The sequence below is a fragment of the Benincasa hispida genome, chromosome 11 (genome assembly GCF_027475165.1).
Source record: "Benincasa hispida cultivar pf3 chromosome 11, pf3_genome.v1.1, whole genome shotgun sequence".
Lineage (NCBI taxonomy): Eukaryota > Viridiplantae > Streptophyta > Magnoliopsida > Cucurbitales > Cucurbitaceae > Benincasa > Benincasa hispida.
This window is the reverse complement of record NC_143488.1, coordinates 54,222,492-54,248,775: the sequence shown is the minus strand read 5'-3', so window position 1 is coordinate 54,248,775 and position 26,284 is coordinate 54,222,492. Positions and strand designations below refer to the sequence as shown.

At 35.3% G+C, this 26,284-nt stretch overlaps 1 protein-coding gene, 1 long non-coding RNA gene and 2 other non-coding genes across 4 annotated transcripts; all 4 read right to left on the bottom strand.

The window, feature by feature from the left end:
- Positions 1 to 16,291: 16,291 nt before the first annotated feature.
- On the bottom strand, positions 16,292 to 19,183 carry LOC150032736 (uncharacterized). The gene is made up of 2 exons (XR_016524360.1): positions 17,299 to 19,183; positions 16,292 to 17,218 (listed from the first exon to the last, which is right to left on the bottom strand). It is a non-coding gene; the product is annotated as an uncharacterized LOC150032736 (long non-coding RNA).
- Positions 18,858 to 18,960, bottom strand: LOC120092274 (small nucleolar RNA snoR1). Its single transcript, XR_005485984.1, has one exon. It is a non-coding gene; the product is annotated as a small nucleolar RNA snoR1 (small nucleolar RNA).
- A 4,245-nt stretch (positions 19,184 to 23,428) lies between the features above and the next one.
- On the bottom strand, positions 23,429 to 24,250 carry LOC120089872 (large ribosomal subunit protein bL12c-like). The gene has a single exon (XM_039047294.2). It carries the CDS (start codon positions 24,143 to 24,145, stop codon positions 23,570 to 23,572), a length of 576 nt encoding a protein of 191 aa, XP_038903222.2. The 5' UTR covers positions 24,146 to 24,250; the 3' UTR covers positions 23,429 to 23,569.
- A 123-nt stretch (positions 24,251 to 24,373) lies between these two features.
- TRNAP-UGG (transfer RNA proline (anticodon UGG)) lies at positions 24,374 to 24,445 on the bottom strand. The gene has a single exon. It is a non-coding gene; the product is annotated as a tRNA-Pro (tRNA).
- Between the last annotated feature and the right edge of the window lie 1,839 nt (positions 24,446 to 26,284).

The window sequence follows — 26,284 nt, the reverse complement described above, 5'->3', positions numbered from 1 at the left end:
CTATAACCTCTGCCCGAGAGGATTAGTAGTGGAACTCACTAAGCAAAGTAAGCAGTGTTCTTAAAGATAGGAATAATCTTATTCTCAATGCAACCATGCGCTATAGAGATATAAGCATGAGGCTGACCACCGAAAGGTGTGTCATGCGTTAGTGTGGCGAGCTGGGATTACCCTTGCGACCAAGCTTAATGCCACGGTGAATTTACCCCATCCACAATTCTATTTCTTCATGCATATGATTACGCGTTAACAGTTGCCGCATCTCTACCAACTCTAACAGTTAAACTTCCATTGCTCAATCTGTTTAGTTAGGAGTAGGAGTAGCGCATAATTCTTTAATTTTATCTTTTTACTTTTATTCATTGCCTCAAATGCATTACTTCAAAAACATTGAGTTACAAGTCCTGTGTTCGACCTCGGATGAAGCGTATGGTCATCGCATACATACTTAAACGCATATTGTATATTTTCTAGTCCAACGCATGACCATTGACGTATGGAGATCAATGCATAACATAAGATGCATATTTATTTTCTTATCCTTTTTTAAGTAACTAGCATAAATCTTTCGCAAATAAGCGCATGTCATATCTGGTTGGAAATAGTTAAGTATGTTCCCCTAATTTTGTTGGGCCCTTCTCTACCTATCACCCACATAGCACTTGGCCTACACAAGGCTTCAGCAAAATTAGGGGAACGGACTTAACTGTTTCCAACAAGATATGACATGCACTTATATGTGCAAGGTTTATGTCCGTTACCCGTCTAGTTGATGTGACAAAAGATAAAGTGAAATTACTCTATGCCCTCTGTACATTCTGAACAGTCGACTTTGGTAGAGTCATTAATGCTTCGATTCGATGCATTTCCCATTGCTCAATCACTAGAGGACTTGGCTTTCTTTGTTTGATCACGAAGCTTTGCCATAGGGTTAGAGTCAAGATACGTCCAAGGGAGGAGAGAGTTGGTCCTAAAGCCCCTATCAATAGGATCGTTATCGTCGCTTTCTGTGGTCACTTAGACCGTCCGAAAAGAGTGGAGGAGGTTATAGGTGATGATGATCAGAGCGATCATCGGGAGGAAGACCTAAACCAAGAGAAATAAATTAGGCCTAAGGAGTGCCTAGTAGCCAGCCTGTCCATGGTCAACTAGACTAGATCAAGAGGTTGGCTAAACAAAATGTCCGTACAATTCGTAGGATGGGTAGGAATATGGACTTTCTCATCGAGATTTAGCATCTCTACTTTTCTCATTTGGGGTTTAACCTCGGGATCCAGAGGCAGTCAGACTCTTTAGACTCAGAGGACTCTTTGCTTGTTTTTCCTTAGTGCCTTTATTAGGAGCTGGTTTTCTTTTCTTAGGTTTTTAGTTTTAGTCTAACTTATTTTAGGATACCTTTTTGGACCCTTTCTTGGTTTTCTTTTGTAGGGTGTCGAAAGTAACTCACCTCATGTTCTTCAATCTCAAGGAAGGATTTCTTTTTCCCTTTTATATATTGTCCTTGTTTTTGCTTGCTTGCATGCATTGGGGATAATGCCTAGTTTTAGGTTGGGGGTGGGATATGTGTTTGTTGCTTGCTTGTTCCAACCACCCCATTTGAAATTTGGGTGATCCCGCCACCCTAGATTATAGGTCTAACTAAAATGGTCTCTTCGTCTATTTTTCCCATTAAAGTTGAATCCTCCAATAGCACTTGCTTCTGGAATTATCTTTTGTTGAACATTAGGGTATACATTGGTTGTGTGCCCAATCACCATGCATACTTGGTAAACTACATTGGGTTTGCTCTTTTCGTAGGACCATCTATTTCATAACATCAATAAGATAAAAAATTTGGCTTTTAAGTTCACTTACCTTTGATGCAGTCTTTACACTAACTGAGGCCCTTGTGACAAATTGTTGGGAGTTCCCTGCCATGGTAGCTATCCCGCTGCGACATCTACGTTGCTTTTGTCAGCTTATAATAGGGCTTCGTAAAAGTACTGGATCATCAACTAATCCGATATTTGATGATGTGGAAATTTCACGTAGATCCTCTTAAACCTCTCTACATATTCATGAAGTGTCTCTCCATCAAATTACAAGATGCTATAAATTTCTTTCCGTATGCTCGTAGCACGTGAGGCGAGAAAGAACTTTTCCAAGAACTGTTTGTTGGAAGGTACCAATGTGCAGCGGAAGAAACCAGGATTCTAAGCACTCTAATTCATTAATTTTGGTAGAAAAGAAAACATGCTTCAACAGAAAAAAAATGGGTTTCATGACATACCTTTGAAGAACTTTGCAAAACGTTGCAAGGGATGACATGTTGCAAGAAAGAAAAGGGCTTCTCTAAGCTTCGATTCAGGTGCAAATATCCACAGGATCTTGTTGTAGACCACCCCAAGATCTTCTCTACTATCCTTTTGGAGCTCAAGATTGAGTAATGGGACTCAAAATAAACTGGAATTAAGGGAATTTGGAGAAGCTCAAAGCAACAACCATGTAGAAGAACACCCTTCTTCTCTCAACTTTTTCTTAGAATTTTAATCGGTTACCTCCTCCAAAACACTCCAAAATCTTCTATATATTGCAGACATTCATGCAAAAAAGCTTGTTGCATGAGATGCACCTCATGCTTGGAGTTAATGAAGAGTTAAAGTAGGTTGTTGGTGAGCTAGTTCATCAAGTAAATGGAAAATCAATTTTTCCAACTTTGTGTTTTTCTTTTCTTTTTCAATTTTATCAAAATTGATTTCAAAAATCAATTTTATTTAATAAAACTGAAAAATGTTATTAATTTTACAAAATTAATTTCATAAATTAATTTTCTTTAATAAAAATAATAAATAATTATTTAAACAATTTAAATAATTCTAATTAATTTAATATCAAATATTAAATTAATTTTTAACACAATTCCATCTTCAAATATTTAAATCATATTTAAATATTATTTCTCCAAATTCATTTATTTGTAATTTGAACACTTCAAATTAACTTATCATGCTATTCTATAACTTATCCATTTACGAGCTAGTAGGAAGACCTCGCGGACCTACAAATCATGAGCTCCAACAATCTGAGATTAATCGGCTAAACTCATTAGATCGATCTAACCCCCATTCTTAAGTAATGGGTGATTCCACTAAAGCTCATAGCTGAACTCCCTTCACTGTAGATATATTATGTCCACTCGATATGACCATGATTAATAAGTTAACCCTTCACAGGTTGCTCGTAATAACGGATGGGTTGAATCTCTGTTTTACCCCCGAAATTACCTCTTGTTTCTTAAGTTCCACTTATCCCATAATGAACAATTGATTTGTGATCGAATCAACAAATCGAATCTCTCTCAGGCCAATGAGAGGGTGAGGTCTCTTGTTCAAGACCTAGAATCAGCACTTGAAGGGAACAACTTCATATAATAGTCAAGGGACTTGGGTTTATTGGATTTCTAAAAATCAATATATTCAACAACAACTTTATTGAATTCTCATAATAAGTTTTAATGTTTACAAAACCACGTGTTTTTGGACATAAAACCCAACAAACTCCCACTTGGACTAAAACTCCAGTGGTAACTTATATATCTGATATATAAGACTGAGTTTCTAAGTTTTATAGAGAAATACAATAAACTAGGGCATCTAATACACATGGTTTACCATTTGGTATCTCATATCTGATATTTTTCCCACTTGCCCTAGGTTATTAACCTCCGGTATTTCTAGTCTTACTAGATGATTCTTAAACACTTTAGCCGAGAGAATCATTGTAAACATATTAGTATACAAATAGGTTTCTTATGGGGAATTCATCTAATTCTCAATAATGGCTAGGAAGCACATTTTTCTCCCACTACATTGAGGTACTCTGAACTCTCTGATTAAGATGGTCTGACCTGCCTCAACAACTCTTATTAACAGTCAAAGCTAGAAATCTTAAATTCATTATACTTCGATCTAGCCAAAATGGATTTTAATAATTTGATGTTTAACAGAGGTTGCTTGAGCAAACATAATTTTTTTTAAAGAAAAAACATTTCATTCATAACAAAAAAAAAATATGTTTAAAAAGTTCATTACAAGATTTAACAATTAAAAACAAGTAGCAACTTCTCCCACTGGACGAGCTGAGAAAATGGTCCTAGGGTCAAATTAGCCTGGCTACCTTCCTCTGCTCTCTTCTCGACAAGATATTGAGGGCAGTGTCTTCTCCAGTGCCCTTCATCATCGCAATGGAAACATCCCTTTGCAGGGCTATTCTTGCCTTTCAATCCAGTAGGCTTCTTTTTCTCTTTCCCTTTGCCTGTCTTCACAAGAATACTCTTACTCTTTGAAAAGGAAGCAACTTCAGACTTGAAGGACATTCCTCTCTTCTCAACAAAAGTAACATTTGCTTCTGGCACCAAACCCTTTGTTTTCAACATTGTCTGGTAAGCCTGTAGCTCATTTAGTAGGGTATTCAAATTTTATTCATTAATGCATTCAAAATTTGCAGAAAACTCTTCGGAAGAGATTCTAGAATAAAACCAACTTGACTTCTCTCATCCATCACAGCACCGTTCACTTCAGCCACATTAAAGTTGACCAACATGTCCAGGACATGTTCACGAACATTGGTCCCTTCTTTCATGCGACTATTGTAAACGTATTTGAGATAGGAATGAGAGGACATTCCTCCATTAAGACAAATCTCAAATCGTCTATCATGAGTATTGTTTTCAAATTCGATTTCCAGTTTACATAACTATCCCCAATCAGTTTGTCCAAAGCCTACTATTGTATAATAGAACTCGTCATTCTGAAATTATAAACAAATTTTTTAAGTGAATTGCTTTTAAATCCAATCAAGTTTTAGCAAAGTGATAATGTACCCATAATCATTCATTTTGCAACGACACTTAAGTAATTTAGAACAAATGCTACAGTGGGGCAATCAAGAATTCCTTCACAAAAGCAAGACAGTTCTTGACCAAATATTATCTCCATAATAACTTATATTCCGATAGTTATTTAGTTATCGTTTTCGGTCAAGATCATTACTAACACTTGGTAAGTTTTGTAAGTGTAGACCCGCCATTTTTAGATCTTATAGAATGGTATGAGTATGCCTCTAAAATAGAAGACAATACCCAAGACGGAACTATAAGACCCTATTCATTTTACTGAAGTCTGGGTTGTTCCGAATCCTATGTTACAACCCTCCGTAGGGATCGTCGCGGTTAATGACTAGCTAGTGCCGCATGAAAAACGACAGCAGACGTAACATAAGAATCTTACAGTTCAAACTAATGGAGGAGATCGTAGGACAATGTTGACACATTTCCTTCACCTACTTACTATGAACGACTTCCCCCATTCACCTTGTTATTGACTCATGCAAACACTTTCCGTATGAAGCAGTCGAGGTAAAATCGACAAGAAGCCGAGCATGGATCTCACGATGTGAACTCTTGAGGACGTTAGAGCTAATAACTATTATTCTTCCACCGAAGTGTTCTAAATGTTTGGGTATATTTATACTTAAGTTCTTTTCGGCTAATAAAAATAATCCTAGTCTAGGTGGTTTATCCAAGTATAACACTTATAAATGGATTTTTAAACCTATGATGTCTAGGTGATAAACCGTTTTTATTACCTCACATCACTCACAAATGCTCATAAAATCGGTTACCAACGCTCAATTATTCGGCTATAATCCCCAGGTAGGAGGTGTTCCGTAGACCGTCAACTTAAATACCTCCAACCTTCGATAAGATTATATACCGGTTGAGTTTGTAACCCTAATTTTGCAAGTTTAACGACCTATTTTAACTATTAAAAGAAATGGTTAACCTAAGTGAGCATGCAGCTGTTCTTTGTTATGGATTTTAAACGTCTAACCAATTTTATAACAACTTACAAAATTTTAGACATGTTAAATATCCACGATAAACAGCAAAGGCATTCAATATCTAATATAACTATTATATTAAATAAAAGAAACCATCACATGCATACTATATATTATAACATTTTATAACATACTTTTAATGCATGTAGCATGCTTCCTATGGTGGGATTGTATGCTCGTACAAGATTTATTTAATTATAACATACATCACATGCATAAATAATTAAACATTAATTGATATGGCTTTAGTTTTAGCAAAAACAAGCAAAAAAAACCTAATTATTACAAAAACAACTTCTGAATCGCTCCCGGAACGCTCGAAGCGCTCCAAAATGAACTCAAGCAGCTTGAACCGGACCCAAACCGTCTGAACCGAACTAGCCAAGTCTGAACCGGACCAGCCAAGAACCATTTGAAGCTAAACTGGACTAGACCACAAGAGAACTGGTCGAACCGACAACCCTCCCTCATGTTCAACATCCTACTAAGTCTAATCGTTTAGCAATATGACCATCGTCTTGCACTTTGCCTGATCGTTTAGTAAATGCTTGATCGTTTAGCGAAACTACCGATCGTGTAGTATTTTCCTCCTATCGCATAATGACATCATCTAGTGCCAAAGGAAGCTACATGATCGCTTAGTGTCTCCCACTATCGCACAACTCCATCGTTTAGCACGAACAATTTACTACACGATCGTTTAGCTCCATCGTCTAACGCATGAAGTCGATCGTTTAACGCACATAAAATGAAAACGATAGCTTAATGCCATCGCATAGCATTCAACGCTTCATCCAGCTACCGCACATAGTTAAGCGATCGCGTAGTGTTATCGCTTAGCATCTCGATGCATCACTTAGCTGCCGCATAGAGGTAGACGATCGCAAAGCGCTATCGCTTAGCAACTCAACGCATCGTTTAGCTCCCGATCAAAGGTAAACAATCGTTCAGGTCTATCATATAGCTCTTCATCGCATCTCTTAGCTCCCACCCGAAGTGGTAATACAATGCATCGTTTAGCTCCAGTAGGTACACGATCGTCTAGCACACAATACCTCAATGATCAATGCCCAAAGCTACACGATCGCTTAGCTTTTCTTCACATCGTCTAACGCATGAAGCTAAACGATCGTTTAGCTATTGAACGACGGTAAGAACAGAGGCTGATTTTCTGGAACTGCAACTCTCGTCCTCTTCGCTTGTTTCTTCGATTTACAGCTTAAATCCAACTCTAATGACTCCAAATAAATTATAGACACTTGGGAACACATTAAAGCTCATCAAGCAAGAGCCAATTACAAATTCAAATGGAAAATCAAAGCGAAATTAAAAGCCAAAACTAAAAGAACCATATCAATAAAGCAGTTTCATAATTCTAATATAAAACACCTAACAAACCAAAATTAAACCGAATTGAATGCTTATTGATGCTCGGATACCAGTTGTTGTAAGGTACCAATGTGCAGCGGAAGAAACCAGGATCCATAAGCACTCTAATTCATTAATTTTGGCAGAAAAGAAAACATGCTTCAACAGAAAAAAATGGGTTTCATGACATACCTTTGAAGAACTTCCTCTAAGCTTCGATTCAGGTGCAAATCTCCACAGGAACTTGTTGTAAACCACCCCAAGATCTTCCCTACTATCCTCTTGGAGCTCAAGATTGAGTAGTGGGACTTAAAATAAGCTGGAATTAAAGGAATTTGGAGAAGCTCACAGCAGCAACCATGTAGAAGAACACCCTTCTTTTCTCAACTTTTTCTCAGAATTTTATTCGGTTGCCTCCTTCAACACTCCAAAATCTTCTATATATTGCAGACATTCATGCAAAAAAGCTTGCTGCATGAGATGCACCTCATGCTTGGAGTTAATGAAGAGTTAAAGTGGGTTGTTGGTGAGTTAGTTCATGAAGTAAATGGAAAATCAAATTTTCCAACTTTGTGTTTTTCTTTTCTTTTTCAATTTTATCAAAATTGATTTCAAAAATCAATTTTATTTAATAAAACTGAAAATATTATTAATTTTACAAAATTAATTTCATAAATTAATTTTCTTTAATAAAAATAATAAATAATTATTTAAACAATTTAAATAATTCTAATTAATTTAATATCAAATATTAAATTAATATTTAACACAATTCCATCTTCAAATATTTAAATCATATTTAAATATTATTTCTCCAAATTCATTTAATTGTAATTTGACCACTTCAAATTAACTTATCACGCTATTTTAGAGCTTATCCATTTACGAGCTAATAGGGGGGACCTCGCGGACCTACAGATCATGGGCTCCAACGATCTGAGATTAATCGGCTAAACTCATTAGATCGATCTAACCCCCATTCGTTAAGTAATGGGTGATTCCACTAAAGCCCATAGTTGAACTCCCCTCACTGTAGATATATTATGTCCACTCGATATGACCATGATTAATAAGTTAACCCTTCACAGGTTGTTCGTAATAATGGATGGGTCGAATCTTTATTTTACCCCCGAAATTACCTCTTGTTCCTTAAGTTCTACTGATCCCCTAATGAACAATTAATTTGTGATCCATTCAACAAATCGAATCCATCTCAAGCCAATGAGAGGGTGAGGCCTCTTGTTCAAGACCCAAAATTAGCACTTGAAGGGAACAACCTCTCTACTAACCCTAACCAGGTAGGAGTGAATTCCCTCTTGCACCCGATGTTTTCAACTATTCATCTGGTCTTATCCCAGAAATGGTAAGCTTATTGCGCAGAGGCAATTGGTCTACTCTCACCGTTTGTAGATCAAAGGATAATCCCAAACAAATAAGAGTTCATAGTTAGCTCAGGATTAAGGTTAAGTTACCTAGGTCATCACTTTGAAATAGTCAATCTTAAATAGTAAACAGCGTTATAAAGTAAGAGTGACAGGTTTCGTGATCCGATCTTGCACAAAACTCATTTGCATAGGACACTCTCACTCCTCATGTCTTAACATGTACGAATTATGATCACTTCGTATATAGCACTTTACAACTCTTTGTAACAACTACAAAGTAGGCCGCATCCAATAGTGTTACCAAAATAAGGTACCCAACCTTATTCATATACTATAGATCATTTTGACTATTTAATCAAACTTGACCCACTTGTATGTCTCCACATAAAGTTCAAGTACTCATATAATAGTAAAGGGACTTGGGTTTATTGGATTTCTAAAAAACAATATATTCAACAACAACTTTATTGAATTCTCATAATAAGTTCTAATGTTTACAAAACCATGAGTTTTAGGACATAAAACCTAACACTGTTGTTACATCTCCTCTCATGACGTGATACATCCTGGTAGCAGGATGGGATGTAGAGCCAATCCTTCGCTTCTCCTTTCAAAGAAAAGGGGAATACTCTCATGTTGAGTTGCTCTTGAGTCACTCCATTTGGCCTCATCCCCTACAAATGAGATGGAATTTCTTGAGGTGTTTATATGGGTCTAGGTCTTCGAGACATGTATATAGTATAATCTAGGGCAAGTGGGAGATGTGTAATGAGTATAAGGATGCCCTAGTCTATTGTATTTGTATATTTAGTTTCCATGTAATGTGCTTAAACATTTGACATTTTCAGCTTTGGATTATTTATTTTATATACATTCCATTAACTAGAGTTTTAGCTCAAGTGGGAGTACGTTGGGTTTTATGTCCAAAAACACTGGGCCAAATTACCAATCAATAGTACCACTTATTCCTCTAATGAACAATAAGTCATAGTCCCACTATGACCAAGTCCTCTCGAGCCAATAGAAGGTGTGGCCAGTGTACTTACGAGCAATTTGTGAAGGGTCATCGTACTATTGATTGGTTATATCCAATGGACACAAAAATATATCTGTAATACGAAGAGCGTAACTGTCGATCTTTAGTAGAGTGTCCGACAATTAACGGATGGTGGATAATGTAATTAAAGAGTTTAATTATATATTCACGTACCGTTGGAGCTTCAAGCTACAGGTCCATATGGTCCTCTTTCTAGCTCAAAAGGATTATGTTGAGAATAAGTTTTTGGGTTAATTTGAATTGTTCAAATTAATAAGAGGAAATTTAATTGTATATGATATAATTACATTAATTCAATTATATATGATATAATTGATATAATGTATTTGATACATTAATTGGAGAAATAAATATTTGAAAGAGATTCAAATAGTTGCTAAATTTAATATAAATATGATTTATATTAAATGCCATAAAATAGAGAAAAAAACTATAGCTTATATTGTATAGGATACAATATTAAAACTATAGGTTATATGTTATATTTGATATAACATATAATTTAATATAAATATAATATGATAAGTTAGTTATCATATTTATTTATATTATTTTATTATTTTGAATAATAACTTCCCTCTTTTCTCTCCAATCACCTTAGTGGATGGTTATTGTTTTTGTGGCAAGAAGAATAAAAGAAAATTGGTTTTCTTTTCTTCCTCTAGGAAACGGCTTTACGATTGACATTTTGCTAAATTATTGAGAATTGCAGAAATGTTCTATATGTTCCTCAATCTTCTTCCTCCACGCTCAAACTATCCCTCCTAACCAAAATAGTCAGAGTCCACCACTCCTGGGTTCTCACCCTGAGAATACCAAAGGCTCGTTGTGGTAGTGTCCTCCTTGTTTGGTACGAGAAAATCCTGAATAAGGTCTTCAAAAGTTGTTGTTTCTGTTCGAGGCTCGTGACTGTTCCAGGGAGTTTTACGAGAAGAAAGGTTCTTCAAGGATAATGTATCTTGAACCCTTTATTTCTTGTAAAAACATGCTGTAATTTAACTTTAAATGCATATCTATTGTATGTTTACTGTAAATTATGTTTTCAATGATTAATGGAATTTGGATGATCCGCTTCTGCCGAAGGATCTCTTCAATACAAGTTCCTTCAAGAATAATTATACTACTAGTGAATTGAATGATGACATGGATACGATAGGAATTGCAAGTGCTAAATGAAGTCATGCGAGTTGAGGATGAATTAAACATCAATGACTAGATAGGGTTGAGAGAGATCCACTAACATTTTCCTAATGATGCATAAGTCATGCGTTCATGCGATAAACTCTTAAAGTAATAACTTCACCTCTCGGTGTTTTGAGCCATAGTGTCCTATCTTTAGGATGATGCAATGAGTTTTGGTTGTGATAGGTTAACTTTATCTCTAAAGTTACTTATATCCTTGTTTAACAAATTCCGTAATCTCTTACTTTCTCAAGTAGTAGATTGTTTCTTACTCAGATCAATCTGTCGATTTGATCTCAGCAAACCTTTTTATATGCATTAAACAAGATGAATACCCACTTGAGCACAATTTAGTAAAAATGTTAGTTTATCTTTCTCAACCCATGAGGAATTTAGTTACTCATGCTTGTGAAAGTAGACATGGATGGATAGAATATGGAAGTAATTGCATTCATATTAGGAAAATAAGAGCTTGTTCAATCTCAAAAAACTTAATACAAATGAGGAAAGCTCGAAAAGGTGGTGGTTATGGCGGATTTAGGGCAGAAGCTTGCTAGAGTTTCAACCTCTATCGATGGTGAAAATCTCTATATCTGGTCGATTATTCGAAGGGTTATTTATAGGCATTGAGAAGAAGGTTCCTCACTTCTTTCTAATGATTATGTTGACACCTCGCATTAAATTTCATGTCCTGCTACGCCACTTGCTTCGTGTCAGAGATCCATTGGCTCTGCTAAGAACGTCACACATCAGCTACCAACTTGTTTTGTTGATTTGACTTCCATCACCCATGCGTTTTTCATTTTCTATTTGTCCTATTTCAGCTCATCGTGTGGTGCTATGCATTGTAAAGTTGGTCGTCAGGTATTCTTTCTATGCGATCATGGCTTCCAGCTTATTTCTTTGGCTGACTTTTCTCCTCATTTCATTTGAATCTTGCATCCAAAAGTGACAAATACACTTTCAAGGATTATTAGTCTTGTATGCATATGATCGCAAGATATGATTATTTGTATGAATTCTTTGTCAAGTTAATGTGTTTTCCTCTAAATTTTTCTTATTGTTCTCAATAAAAATGCAAAATAACTTGTATTTCTACAAGTTATTATATTCCCAAATTTAAAACAATGTTTATCCTCAAGCATATATTTAAAGTTTTAGTATATTCCTCAACTCACTTCGACACATTAACTAGATCTCTCAAAGTGCTTCCTAATTCAAGATTTATTCGGCTTGTATCCTTCCTCCAACTTTATTTCTTATGAAAACATTTCTAGATCTTAAATGCAACAAGCTTATTCTTCATAGTTTCATTACTCATTTCCGACGCTTTCTTATATTTCTTTTCAGAAATGAGCTTATGGTTCAAAGTTTTGCAAAAATTTCTCTATTACTCCTTATATTATTAAGTAGTTATGCATTGATCCAGACATCCCACCTTCGTTTTGGCTTACCCCCACGGGTATCATGCGGACATCCAACTATGAGCAAGAGTCTTTTTCAAACTCAACTCTTGCCTTAGGAATTTTTTTTTTCCTGTATTGACCATGATTTCCACCTTCATTTTAGCTTGCCCCCACGGTCGTAATGTGGACATCTAACTACGAGCAGGTTTTAATCTCAATGTCACTTTTAAAAATATTATATATACATACATACATATAAACACACATACACACACATATATGGAAGTGAAAAATTAAATGAGCAAGGAGATTTTCAAAAAATTATGAACGCACTTAGCTCAAATCTCTCCTACTCTCAAATTTAGAAGACAACAAGGTTTTCATTTCTAAAATCGAATTATGCAATAGCCCTTGAAAAATTTTACAAAAGAGGTTTGAGGTAAAACTTGCACGCATACTAATTTCAAGAAATTTTTCCTAAGGTTTAAGTAGTAGAGACTTATCATAACATATCTAGGTAGATTAGCACAAGTATCATCATTGAGGTCATACGAAAGAACGCATCAAAGAAAGGAGAAATACTAAGAGAGTAATAATATAAACAAGAAACTAGCGAAAGGAAAAGATACAAGAAAAATGGATTGAACAAAATAATTCGTTCAATGCAATTAACTAATATGAAACGATTACTGCGTACAAGAAATTGAATGAAATATAAAACTTGAAGACACCCCCAAATTTAATTTATGCCTGCATTGTTGTTGCCATTTTGGCTGTGGAGGAAAATTTTCTTCCACTAGAAACTGTACGGGCTATTGGAGATGCGGTAGGATAACAGGTCCTATCAAGAGTTGAGCAAGAACTTCTTGAATGTATTAAAGTTTGAAGCGAAACTGCTCATGTTTCCTTAACGTCTGATGTCGAATGAAGTTCCTCATTAAGATCTGTTGGCATTGAGCTTGTTGTGATTGGTGTTGAACAAACTCTCGCAGCTTGACTTGTTGTTGCACGAGCTCTTGTTGTTTTTCCACAAAAGTGTGACTTGTTTTTGCAACAAATCTTCAAGACTCCCTAAGATTGGTTCTCGAAGGTCGTCATGCAAAAACTTGCACAAGTCATCAAAGTCCACATCAACTGATTCTTCTTCGGGTGTAGGAGAAATGTTGCATTGAGTTCCTTCTTCAACACGTGGTGGATGCTTACTAACCTCGCCAATGCCTAATCCCTTATCAATTTCTCTTGAGTTGAAGAAATGATCTCAACTTTAGATTCAGTGTGGCACGATGAAGGAGTCTGTAGCCTGGGCTGCAGCGAGGGGGATTTCTCTTCTTCATGTTCTTTTTCAGTCAGGTCGAGGCAGAAGGAGGGCGATCTGTCTTTATCCTCAGCCCGAGGTGGTGTGATCAAGTTCCTTTCTTCAACATGTGAAGAAGGTGCACTGAGTAATTTTTCTTCAATGTTTGGCACGATTTGTTCAAATAACTTTTTCACCATCCTTCTTCTCTAGGGTTGGGGAGGTTGCGTTGGAGGTGTTGTTTGCGACTGAGAAGGCTGCTTCTTAGTCTTTTCTTGCTTAACTGCTTCAGGTTGAAGAGGTGAATTCTTCAACAGTCGTCGGAGACTGTTGTTTGTGATGACTCCCCTAACAGGCACCTCTTCTTCATTTCAAAAACCCCTTGGGCAGCGCATAGCTTTGTTACAAGAAAGGGGAAGAATAGCTGCCCCCTAGGTTTAAAAATATAGCCTGTATTTGGGTTGCGATGATGCATCCGACATCCATGGGGATGCATCGCATGATGTAATAAATCGCCATTACTCAATACCTTAATATGGAGCTGTCATGCATGGTTGGGAATAGCTTCTTTTTGACAAAGTAAAACCACACATTTGCCTCCAGAGTTAGGCTATATGACGATAGTGTCTTGATCTCCTTAGCAGAGGTGATCCACTTCGACCTTGGGTTCGCCAAAACTCTTAATGCATCTTTCATCTCCTTACGTGTTGGCTCTTCAATTATTCTATTCTCTTCAGCTTCAGGGTTAGTTTGTAAGTTGAATAATGCATTTATCCTCCTTGCGCCTAAACCAACTTTCCCATCGCCTATCTGAGCGATGTATTTGCTGGGATGAGGGGTCCCTTCATAGAATGCATGGACCATACTTGGTTTGAGATTTTGAGGTCCCTTGAAAAAGTCTCGCCACCTCATGTTGCTGATGAAATTCATTATGAATGCGGATAGTGGTGTGGCCTCAGGGAAAAACTTCATCTCCAATAGCAATGATGATTGGTTTTTGGGCACTTTCTCTACCTCAACATCTAGTTTGTCTTTTCCTTTTTCTTTTCTATTTTCTTCAGGGCCAATAGAAGCATTACTCCCTTCTCTCTTTTCTTGCCTCTTTCTCGGCATATCCTTTCTATTCAGTGACTGACTTTCACTTTTCTTAGGCTGCATTTTCCTTCTTGCAACCTCTTTCTTCTTTTCCTCGTCTACTGCCATCTTTCTCTTTTCCTTCCCGATGTCCTTAATATTTTTGGTGATGCGCTGAGTTTTCTTCTCTTTCCTCTTTTTCTCCGTATCACATTTTTCTCTCATTTCCTTCTCAAATTCTATCGCGACTCTATCTGTGCTATCCATTTCCTTAGATTCAATGGGCCTATTTCTTGTTGCTTCGCTGGCTTCTTCAATTTCCTCATCGCGGACTTCTTTTTGAAACTCGATTGCTATAATAAGACTTTGTGCTTTCTTCTTCAAGTCCTGGAAGTTTTCTTTTGTTTTTTTTTTATCTTTCAGCCAATTGGGCCACCAACCGCTCCCCAGAGGACGTAGGGAGAATCATTTTTTCTTCTTCTTGTGTTTTTGAGGTGTGCCTCATCTCCCTTGTTTTGGTATTCTTTCGTCGCAAGGGCATCACCTCTTCTTTCTCTTCTATTTCTTCAGGATTAACCGTAGATGTGGTTGCCTTGTCTCTCCTCTCTTATTCTAAATCCTTTTGCTCAGGCCTTATGACCATTTTCTTTTCTTCGGCATTCTTCTTATTTATCGTGTGCTTCTTTTCAAATGCAACAAACAACTTCATTACAAGCCCATCCTTAGCACTAACGGCTTTCCATGTGTTATGCCAACGCTTTAGGGCCACTCGCCGTAGGGATAGACTCTTGCGACAAACCTCATTTCTTTGCCAACCGACTCCTTGCTTGGCTAGTTAACCATTCCCTCATCGTCTAAACTTTCTAAGGGTCGCATTGTCTCAAAAAATTTCCAGAAGACTTCTTGCTTGTTTCTCTTCGCCTCGCTAGCGCCAACCAGGTCAATGGTGTATGATTGCATTGGATGCATTCCCAACTCAGAACTGTTAAGACGAGCCTTCTCCTCGACCGGTCCTACGATGGCCTCTCTAACTTGGGTTTCCCTTCTTGAAGATGATATTGAAAGGTCTAGTCCTTGAGGGAAAAATATGGCCAACTAAGTCACAGAGTTAAGGGAGAAGGCGAGTTGAGAGAACGAACGGGTGCTAGACGAGGGGGTATGGAGACGGACGGTTGGAATTTCTTCTAGTCGGAGTGTATTTGTTGGAATAATTACTTTGTATTGCCAATGAAGGGCCTGGGGATTGGATGAAGAGGCTGCTAGTTTAGAGGATGAGGGCACGGCAGCGACCTTGGAAATGGTCTTATGGGTGTCCATGAGTTACAAAGGCAAATGACATGTTTTCCCAAAAACCAACGTATAGGGAGACATCCCTATAGGCATCTTACATGTGGTGTAGTAAGCCCAAAGTACTTTATCAAGCTTCTACACCCAGTCTCTTCGAGTGATATTGATGACTTTTTCTAGAATGGACTTGATTTCGCGACTGGAAATTTCTGCTTGACCATTTGTCTGTGGGTAGTATGATGTTGTTATCCTGTGATACACACCATATTTAATCAATAATTTTCTAATGATGCGATTTATGAAATGCATATCTTCATTGCTGATGATCGCCCGAAAGGTGCCAAAGCATGTGAAGATATGTTTTTAAAGAAATTTAGATACTGTCATCGCATCATTTGTGGCACATGAAATGACCTCAACCCATTTGGATACATAATCGACAACCACCAAAATGTAATTGTGGCCGTTTGAGGGTGGGAATGGTCCCATGAAGTCTATTTTCCATACATCAAACAACTTAACTTTCAAAATTGCAATCAGAGGCATCTCGTTTCTCTTTGAAATATTACTTGTTTATTGGTAGCTCGCATCTCACCACAAAACCTCTGGCATCTTTGAATAAGGTGGGCCAAAAATACCCTCTTAGGACTTTAGCTGTTGTTCGATCTCCGTCGAAGTGACGTATGCACTGCCAGGAATGCGTTGCCTGAATATGTGATAACGTTCGCACCTGTACAAATTGGGCTCATCCCAATAGTGAACTTACATTCGTGTATTAATTTCTTTTTCTGTTGTGCATTATATTCTTCAGGAATTGCTTGAACATCAAAAAGTTAACAATGTCTGCATACCATGGCTCAAAATCATCAATCTTTAGCAAAACTTCATCAGGAGAGCATGTGTTGGCTTCAGGTTGCATGTGATCAACTTCTGAGTTCTCAAGGTGGGAGTGCTTCAAGTTGTATGTGATCGACTTCTAAGTTCTCAAGGTGGGAGAGGTAGTTAGCTACTTTATTCTCAGTTCCCTTTCTATCAACAATTTATGTATCGAATTCTTGCAACAACAAAATCCATCTATTTGATGAAGGTTTTGCATCTTTCTTGGTCATAATATCTAATCACAGAGTGGTTAGTTTTCAACCATAAACATTACTGCCAACAATTCTTTTTTCGTGGTTGTATAATTGATTTGTGCTTCACTGAGCATTTGCTAGCATATGAACCAAAGCGGCTCCCATCGGATAGTCACTAGTGTCACACATCAACTCAAAGGGGAGTGACCAACCTGGTGTGATCAACACAGGTGTCATGACCAATGCTTGTAAACAATTTCCGTAAAAAAAACAAAAAATCTGCAAAACATACTTATCGGTCACGTGATCTTCAAGAAATCTTTAACAAATTTGCAATAAAGGCCAACATGACCAAGGAAACTTTAGGTTTTTACATTCGTTGGGGGAGGTAATCTTTCAACAGCTTCGATCTTGGCAAACCAGAGAAAAGCTAGGCTAAACTTCCAATCCACATCGGCAAGTTGAGGTTTTCTCTACTAGGAGTCAACAAATGAGGAATACGCACACTACAAATGGACTCAAGGGCAGCCTCTAAGGATAAGACATTGTATTCTGTCTATGTAACCATTAGATTGAGGAAACAAAATCTATTTCATCGTGCTCTCCTATATCTTCTCTAGCTTCATGTCTATCATTTACATCTCTTGAGATGGATAAGGCATAAAGGAATCCCGACTAGAAAAAAGATGGCAGAAGGCTCTTCCCTTCCTCTAGACATAAGTGGAAGCATTCTAAGACCCCTCAAGAGCAAGATGTTGACCAAGATGGAGCTACGAGTTTTCTGAACACAAGCACAGTAGAAAATTGAGTGTGTTTTCTAAATGTTAGTTTCTACCTACCCTACTTATATCCCAACTCTAAAGGCAACTAGAGGCTCCATAATAGAAATTGAGTACATTTGATTGATTCAATAGAGTGAGCAAATTTTAAAAAAATAATAATAATAAATAAATAAATAAATTTACTATTATGGTTTGATCAAACTTCATACAGGTTCTTCATGTTTGATAAAATCTTTCTAAATAAATATTATGATAGGATCTATTTGGGAATATTACCAAACAAACAGTTAGTTATTGCTCAATTTAGAGTGATTTAATTTTTTAGGGTATTTAATTTTGAAAATAAACTATCTAGAAAAAAATTGAGGTGACACTTAAATAATTTCCTTAGATTTTTTCGAAATTCTTGGAAGAAAAATTTGATGTAGGAGCATTTTTAAACTCTTTTTAAAATAATTTTAGACTTATTTTCCCATCATTTAAAGGCGTTTTTGTAAATTCCAAAATTACAATGTGAGTTTGAATTTTGTTATATATCGTGAATGTGAGTTTATTACTGTGTCCTCAGAGGTCATCATTTGGGCATTTTTCCTTGGGATTTTCTTAATTATTTTTCGTAAAAATAAAGGTTTCCAAGGACAGAGATAACCTAGCCAAATTTCACACAATAATAATAATCTACCATCAACTATAATCATCGTTTAACATAAGAGAGAATATTTTAAGACAAATATCGATATATTAATATTCACTGGTTTTAAACCTCCAAGAACGGTACTAATTTTAAAAAGCTAATTGCATCAGGCTTAGCTGCGAAAAAGAAACAGAAATCCCTAAAAAAATCTAAAAAACAATAACCTCCCACAGCGATCTCCAGCCAAATGAAGAACCATCGGAGAACGGCGGCTCCGCCACACTTATACAGTACAACGAAACAACGGCAGATTAAATGAAAACTTACGTTAAAATGCAAGATCCGACTTTATGCAAAGCGAAACGAAAGGTCCATAAACATATCTAAAGAAACTTTAAATAGTGTAAACATCGAAATGTTTGAAAAGAGAAAAATGGCTCAGAGAGTTGCTGAATCTGCTCAAAGAAGAACGATCTTATTCAGAACGCACTTCTCATACAAGAGGTGTCAGAAATTTAGAGCAATAATCATCCTCGCCGTAATAACAGAAATGAAAATGGAACAAGAAATATTAAAGTGAAAGAGATGGCCGGCGGCTGCGACAGGAAAGGGAATTCGCCGGAGAGCTGTGGCTCTGAAAATTAGGGTTTAGAAACGAGGTTGTCTCGGGGTATTTTATAGCTTAATACTTGGGCCTTTTCACTCGGGGCTCGGTGTGGGCCGTTGTTAAAAGGCCCATTGAATTTGGGCTGGTGATGGCCCAAACTAATGGTATTAATGGTTGGAAAATGGTGTGTATGTGCAAGATTTTATTTTTTTTATTTATTTTTTTAAAATGGTACAGAATAGCAAAAAAGTAAATACCAATTTTGAATTTTGGCCAGTTTTTACATTTCTGATTTATAGCCATTTGGTTATGTTGACGGCCTTGGCTTCAAATATATGTATAGCAAAAACCTAGTGACCATTATTAAAGTTATCCATCTTTATAAGATATATAATCTTTTTTTAGTATTAAGGTTTACAAATTGATCCAGGATGTTTATGCATATTAATTTATGAAATTTCTAAATCAATGGTGAATATAATGAAAGATGAATTGGAGATTTGATGAGAATTAGTATTTCTATAGAAGAGTCGGGATTGAGTCAGCCACATGAGAGGTACTTCTAATGTAGTGTTGATAAATCTAATGTAAATTGTAAAGAATGTAGCGATGAGGAGAATTGATAGTTTAGATTTTAACCAAGTTGTTTCCGGAATTTCCTATTCCCACTAAAAACTTAGGTTTTTAATACAATGTATAGTTGTTACTAATAGTCATACATGGTATTTTGCATTTGCATGGCTAAATTTTGATAAATTATTTTAGTTATTAAACGTATTTTTGGGATCTAAGTTATAGGTGTGCGATAAAATATGACTAAGGATTCTAGCTATTTGCATCGGTTAGACTAACGAAGATTTCGGTTGTTTTTACTCTGTGTAACATATGTTGAAGTCTTAAAGTGATTTTTTAGTACATGGTATTTGCATTTGAATGCCTTCATCTAATAGTTATTTTGAAAAAGGGATTTATTTATCCTTATTTCGTAGCTAAATTATGAAAACCAACCGAATAACATTTCTAGTTTTCCATCATTAATTTCTAATTATATTTGTTAAGATTTTGTAGCTTTAAGTTATTTTTGTTTGTGTGATTATTTTAGATATTATTTTATAAAATTAAATTAGATTGAATTTACTACTTCATTTAAATATTTTATTTATTTATTTACTCATATTTAAAATTCATATTCATGAGATTAAATCTCATTTTAGGTTGTTAGATATATATATATATATATATAGTTTGAAATACAACGTAATTGTAGGGATTTGGTGTAGGAGTATTATTGTCCATCATTAAATTGGATTTAGTTGATTAGCTATTTTCATAAACAAAAATTTGTTTGGTCATTTATCTAAAACACAATTTCATTTTGCCATTTGTCTAATCACCCTTTTTCTTTCTTTTACCCAAAAGAATTTAACTATAACATTAGTTTATGAACTTTCATATTTGTATTAGTTTATGAACTTTCATATTTGTATCAAATACGTTGAATGTTCTAATAGGTTATATGCTTTTCATTTCTCATAAAAATTATCTCAACATAACATAACCTTATCGTTTTGTCATATAAAAAGTGTTTATCTCATTAATTTGAGCTAGGTTGAGTTAGTAAAAATTATAAACTAAGTATTTGGCCTTCAGTTATTGAGTGCAATAATTATACGTAGCCAATTATAAAATAGATGTAAAGTTTTTATATTGACATCTCAACTAACAGTTGAAAATTTGGGGAAAACATGTGTGACTTCATTAGGTAAAAAAAAAAAAAAAAACTACATTAAATATTCCTAGCACAATAACTCAACTTAAAGTAATACCTCAAACACAAACTTCCTGATTCAACTAAACTCAATTTTGTGCTCTGACCACAAATTTTCTAACTCCATAGACAAATATTACCAACACAATTCAACTCTACACGTTAAATGTCCCCATTTAAAGCTTTGAAAAAATAAATTTGATACAAGTTAGGAAGGGAATCGAACATTTCAAAATCATAAAGAAGCTAACCCATATTTTAGTCTCATTACACCTTAGACTAAAGATGATAGTCGATTCGATTTTCTTGATTTTGGGACCAATCAAGAACCATATAAAACCAATTGGTTTTATAAAATAAAGAACACACCGATTTCCGATAAAAGCCAAAACCAATGATTTACATTTTGATTGGATTAGTTCCATGTTGTATTGATTTTTGATTTTGTGCCCGATTGTGAACTTTCCCTTCCTTTATTATTATTATTATTATTTTTTGAAAATTTCAAAATTTGTTTTGAATGGGTCATTTTAATTTAAATTTTGACCTATTTCTTTTCTTTTGGGGGTTATTATTGGGTATTTTTGTTTCTTTACTTTCAGACAATAATAATTGAGTCACTTTTATATAATAAAAGTGCATACACCATAATAAATACTAACAATATATTATCCATCAAAATTTAAGGGTATATATATCATCAGTTCGGTTTGATTTTGCATAATATTTCGATAAGAAAAACCAAACTGAATGGATAATTTTTTGTTTCATTCAAATACAAACTAATATGTCCGATTTTACACTAACAACCAAACCAAACCAATGGATTGGTTTGAATTGCTTTTGTTTGTTGGTTTTTTGTTGCACTCCTAACTTATACTGTTATGACTTAATGACAAAGAAAAACAGTTTACGAGGATGTTTGGGTTGGGAAGTTTGAGTTTGTATATCACGTATCTGTATGTTGAGTGATAAATTAGAAACTTGTTTCTCATGAGATATATGCATAGTATAAAACATGGGTTTTCTTACGTCAGGCTTAACAAACTAGAAAACCACATAAGAAACAATGTTTTGAATACTACATAGGAAAAGTCTAGTCGCATAAACATACAAATCAAGTAGAATAGTTACGATTTATTTCGACAGAAACATATAACCATTCGCCAAAGTTTTGTTAAAAGTTATGGAAGTTTATGATACAATAAAGTTTCCTATCAACATCTTAAACAATGGCGCTTGTTCATGCTCCACATATCATCTCTCTGCATCGTATTGATCGATATCAAAGATTACTAGCACCCTTACAATATCGTTTGACCAAAGCAGAGTCGACAGTGAATCTGATTTTTCATCTCACATGTTACGAATATTTGCCTCTCTGTTTCTAATGTTGCTCCTACATCTAAGCATTGGATCCTTGTTTCGGGAGCATCATTTCATAATCGTTACCCTCAAGACTCGTTTGTAACATTGCATCCTATTCCTGGCGTGCTAAGGATTGTATTGGTGATATTTAGCGCATGATAACAACTCATACTATTATCCATAACCTGATGTTCATTCCATCATTTTGCTTCAATCTCACCTACATCAGGGGCCTTAACTACAAATTTACCTATTTTGGTTCAATCTGATGATGATTAAGTCACCTTCAAGACAGGTTTCCTTTTATGACAATTAGCAAAACTAAGATTCGGCATAGATTTCTGACTCAATGTTGGTGCCACTGCTTACACTACTTTTAATCTTGTTTTTTTCAATACTTCGCATGCTTGTCTTGGATACCCCTCGAATAATAATATTCCAATTCTACTAAGATAAATACTTCTTAGAACTCACAGTTTTACAACCTATAGAACAGATCATGTTCAAGTAAGGTCGTTACTAAGATAAATACTTCTGCACTTTGTTTAGTTTGTCCTTTCGCTAATTCTTCAATTCATTGTGACATTTGGGGCCATGCCAAACTTATACGAATATTGGTAATCATTACTTTTTTTTACCATTGTGCATGGCTCTTCTAACTGTTCCTCATTCATTCAAGTTGATTGAAACTTAGGGCTTCTATCAAACAATTTCATTTGGATAATGCATCAGAGTTGGTCATTTCCCAATCTAAAGGTGTTATTCATTGGCATTTGAGTGCTGGACGGCCTGAACAAAACTCTATGGTTGACAGCAAGCATTGGCATCTCCTTAATGTTGCTTGGTCTCTTTTGTTTGAGTACAGGGTACCTATGAAATTATAGGAAGAATGGGTACTACCTATTGCCGCTTTCTTGATAAATCTTATTCCTCTCATTTTATATGGTTTAGCCTTGATAAAATCAACAATTGAAAAGAAAATATTCCAACTTCAATTTCATCAGAATGCCTAAGCAAAGTTCATTTTGGCATTTTAACAAACACATTATGAGCAAGAAAAAACAACAGAACAGAGCAATCAAACACAGCTATAGCAGTGGAGAATTCAGTATACAAAAATTCAGGAGCAATAAGGCATTCATTAACAGAATATCAACTAAATTCTTGTTGGCATTTTAACAGACACATAATGAGCAAGAAAAAACAAGAGAACAGAGCATGCAAACACATATACAGCACTTGAGAATCGAGCACACAAAAATTCAGGAACAATAAGGCATTCATTAACAGAATATCAACTAAATTCTTCATCAGTTAATGATAAATAAAAAATAACCCCATCTCTAATTCCACCAGAATGCCTACATTGTAAACCTTAAGAATTGAAGAAACTAACCAGCTAAATCAAACAATAGCAATCTTTGCACCAGCTTCTTCAAGCTGCTTCTTCGCATCTTCCGCCTCTTCCTTCGAAATTCCTTCTTTAAACTTCTTCGGCAAACCTTCAATCAATTCTTTCGCTTCCTTCAACGCCAAACTCGTCAAAGCCCTAACAGCCTTAATCACCGCAATCCTCGCATTACTCGGCACTTCCTCAATAACAACATCGAACTCCGTTTTCTCCTCGACAGCAGCGGCCGCATCGTCACCTCCGGCAGCAGCGCCGGGAGCGACGGCGACGGCGGCAGGGGCGAAGGAGGCGGCAGAAACGCCGAGTTTCTCTTGGAGGTAATCAACAAGAGTTCGAGCCTCTTCCAGAGTCAATTGGGAGATGACATCGCCGATTTCTGAAACTTTCTCCGGCACCGCGACGGCGGAGATTGGGCGGTGATGAACGAGGCGAAGAGAGAGATTAGTGGAGGAGAATGAAAAGGGGAAATTGAGAGGAGTGGGTTTGAGGGAATGGGAGAAATTTGATGGGTATGAGGATAAAGAAGAAGACGGGGATCGGAGAGATGCAGTGGAGAGAGTTGAAGACATTTTTGTAGAGAGAAAGAAGAGACGAGAATTTGGAGAAGAAGAAGATAGGATAAAGTTGCAGAATTTGCAGTACAGTGAGCTAAAGAAATGAAAGGCTAATTTTGAATTCTCTTTTGGACGAAATTGCCCTTAGAACCTTTTGGTGAATAGTGTTTTCTGTAGGGGTATTTGTGGTATTACAAAATTGTCGGTTAACTAACATTAAAAAAAATAAAAAATAAAACTAATGGGGCATTCCGAGAATCGAACTCGGGACCTCTCGCACCCAAAGCGAGAATCATACCACTAGACCAAATGCCCTTTTATTGTAGGAAAAAAGTAATAATAAATATAATAGTTTAATTGATTAAATTGCTGGGCCAAGCAATTCGGCCCAAATTCGATTTCGGAGTGGACCCCTTGGGGCCCAAGTTTGAGACTCAAATATATTACCAAAACCGTAATTAACTAATTGAGGAATTAAAAGGAAAAAAAAACAAAAATAGAAAACACTGTGATTGTGAAAATTCTAAAATTGAAAAAAAGAAAATCTAAAGTACAACAAAGATAGAGGATTTAACTTCTAACCTCAAAATAAGAAATATATCCCAATTACCATAGAGTTAGGCCCATTTTACTATAATGATAAATAAATACGATTGATTATGGATTAACGATCTATATTTGGTGACAAAGAATATGATATGTGAAACCGATTCAAGAGTACAAATGGGTTGTTTATAACTCTTATATGTATAGTAAAAGTTGGGTCTTCATACTCACATTTGTTAAATTAAAAGAAAAATAGCAATTCAAAGAGTTTGAAAGTATAACACGAAGTTACTTGGTACTTGATAGAAAGGTTTAAAAAAAAAGAAAGAAAAAGAATAAATAATCAAATTGTATAATTATATAGTATTTAGAATTAGTTGATAATCATGCCTCTAAACTTATCCTATTGTATTAATTTTCAGCCTAAACATTCAAATTTACCAAATTGGATCTAGACTTATCGTTGAGTGTTGTAATTTTACCTTGTATCCAAATTTCACTAATTTTAGCAAAAAAAAAATAATAATAATTATAATAATAATGGAAAAATCCTTGTAAACAAGTTTCAATCCTATCATTTTTTTTTACAAAGGTAAGATTGATTTATGGACAAATTAACTATTGAAGACTTTATAAAACTCACAAATTTTGACAAAAAATTAGCTTTATTGCCTTTTCATTTAAATGGTGATCTATTTTCTCGTTGAACGCTATATTTCTCTTCTTCGATTTTCTTTGTATAGTTATTTTTTTTAAGTCTAGTAGATATAAACGATTTATTGGTAGACCTAACTTTTTTTTGTTTTAACTATTTTTTTTTTGTAGATCTATCTATCTATTTTTTTTTTTTTTTTTTTTTTTTTTTTAGATCTAACTATCTTTTTTGTAGATCTAACTATTTGTTTTAGTAGATATGAACAATTTTTGTTTTGTAGATCTAACCTTTTTTTATGATCCAAAATCTTTTCGAATATTTGGTTTATGACTTAAGATTTGTATATTCTTGTCTAGATTCCCTCATATACCAATTCGTCCTTGCATATTTGATTTTTCGATTGTTGTTGGCTCTGTAATTTGTCGGATTTTGTTTTTGTTCTGATTAGCTTCCCGTCATTTTGGGTATCTTTTTGGCTTACATGTTTATGACTAGAGTTTATTCTTATAATTTGTTTCCACTTCTGTTATGTTATTACAACCAAGTCCCTATTATTTTTTTCCATTTCTATTGTATTTACTTCTTCGTCTCTATTCTTTTTTTTCCTGTTGATATCTATTTTGTTCGTCTTTGTTTTCCTTACTTTTTTTCCAGATTTCCTCTTGCCACTTCAGTAATAAACCATGTGTCCTTCCCTTGCTATGTTTTTTTTATATGCTTTTTCATTAAAATTGGGTATCGAGTAAATTCTTGATGGGGGATACTGACCATGTTATTGGAGCTTAATGGGGGTTTAATCCACCTTACACCAAGTTTGTTTTCTAAGTTTGTTTTCTATCTTTTTCTTTCCCGAGTCCAATCATGATTTGTTTCAGAATCACGCATTCTAGTTTTTTAGTATAAATTCTGATTTGATTTTATTTCATTTAAATATTTAGATTAAAAAATTATGC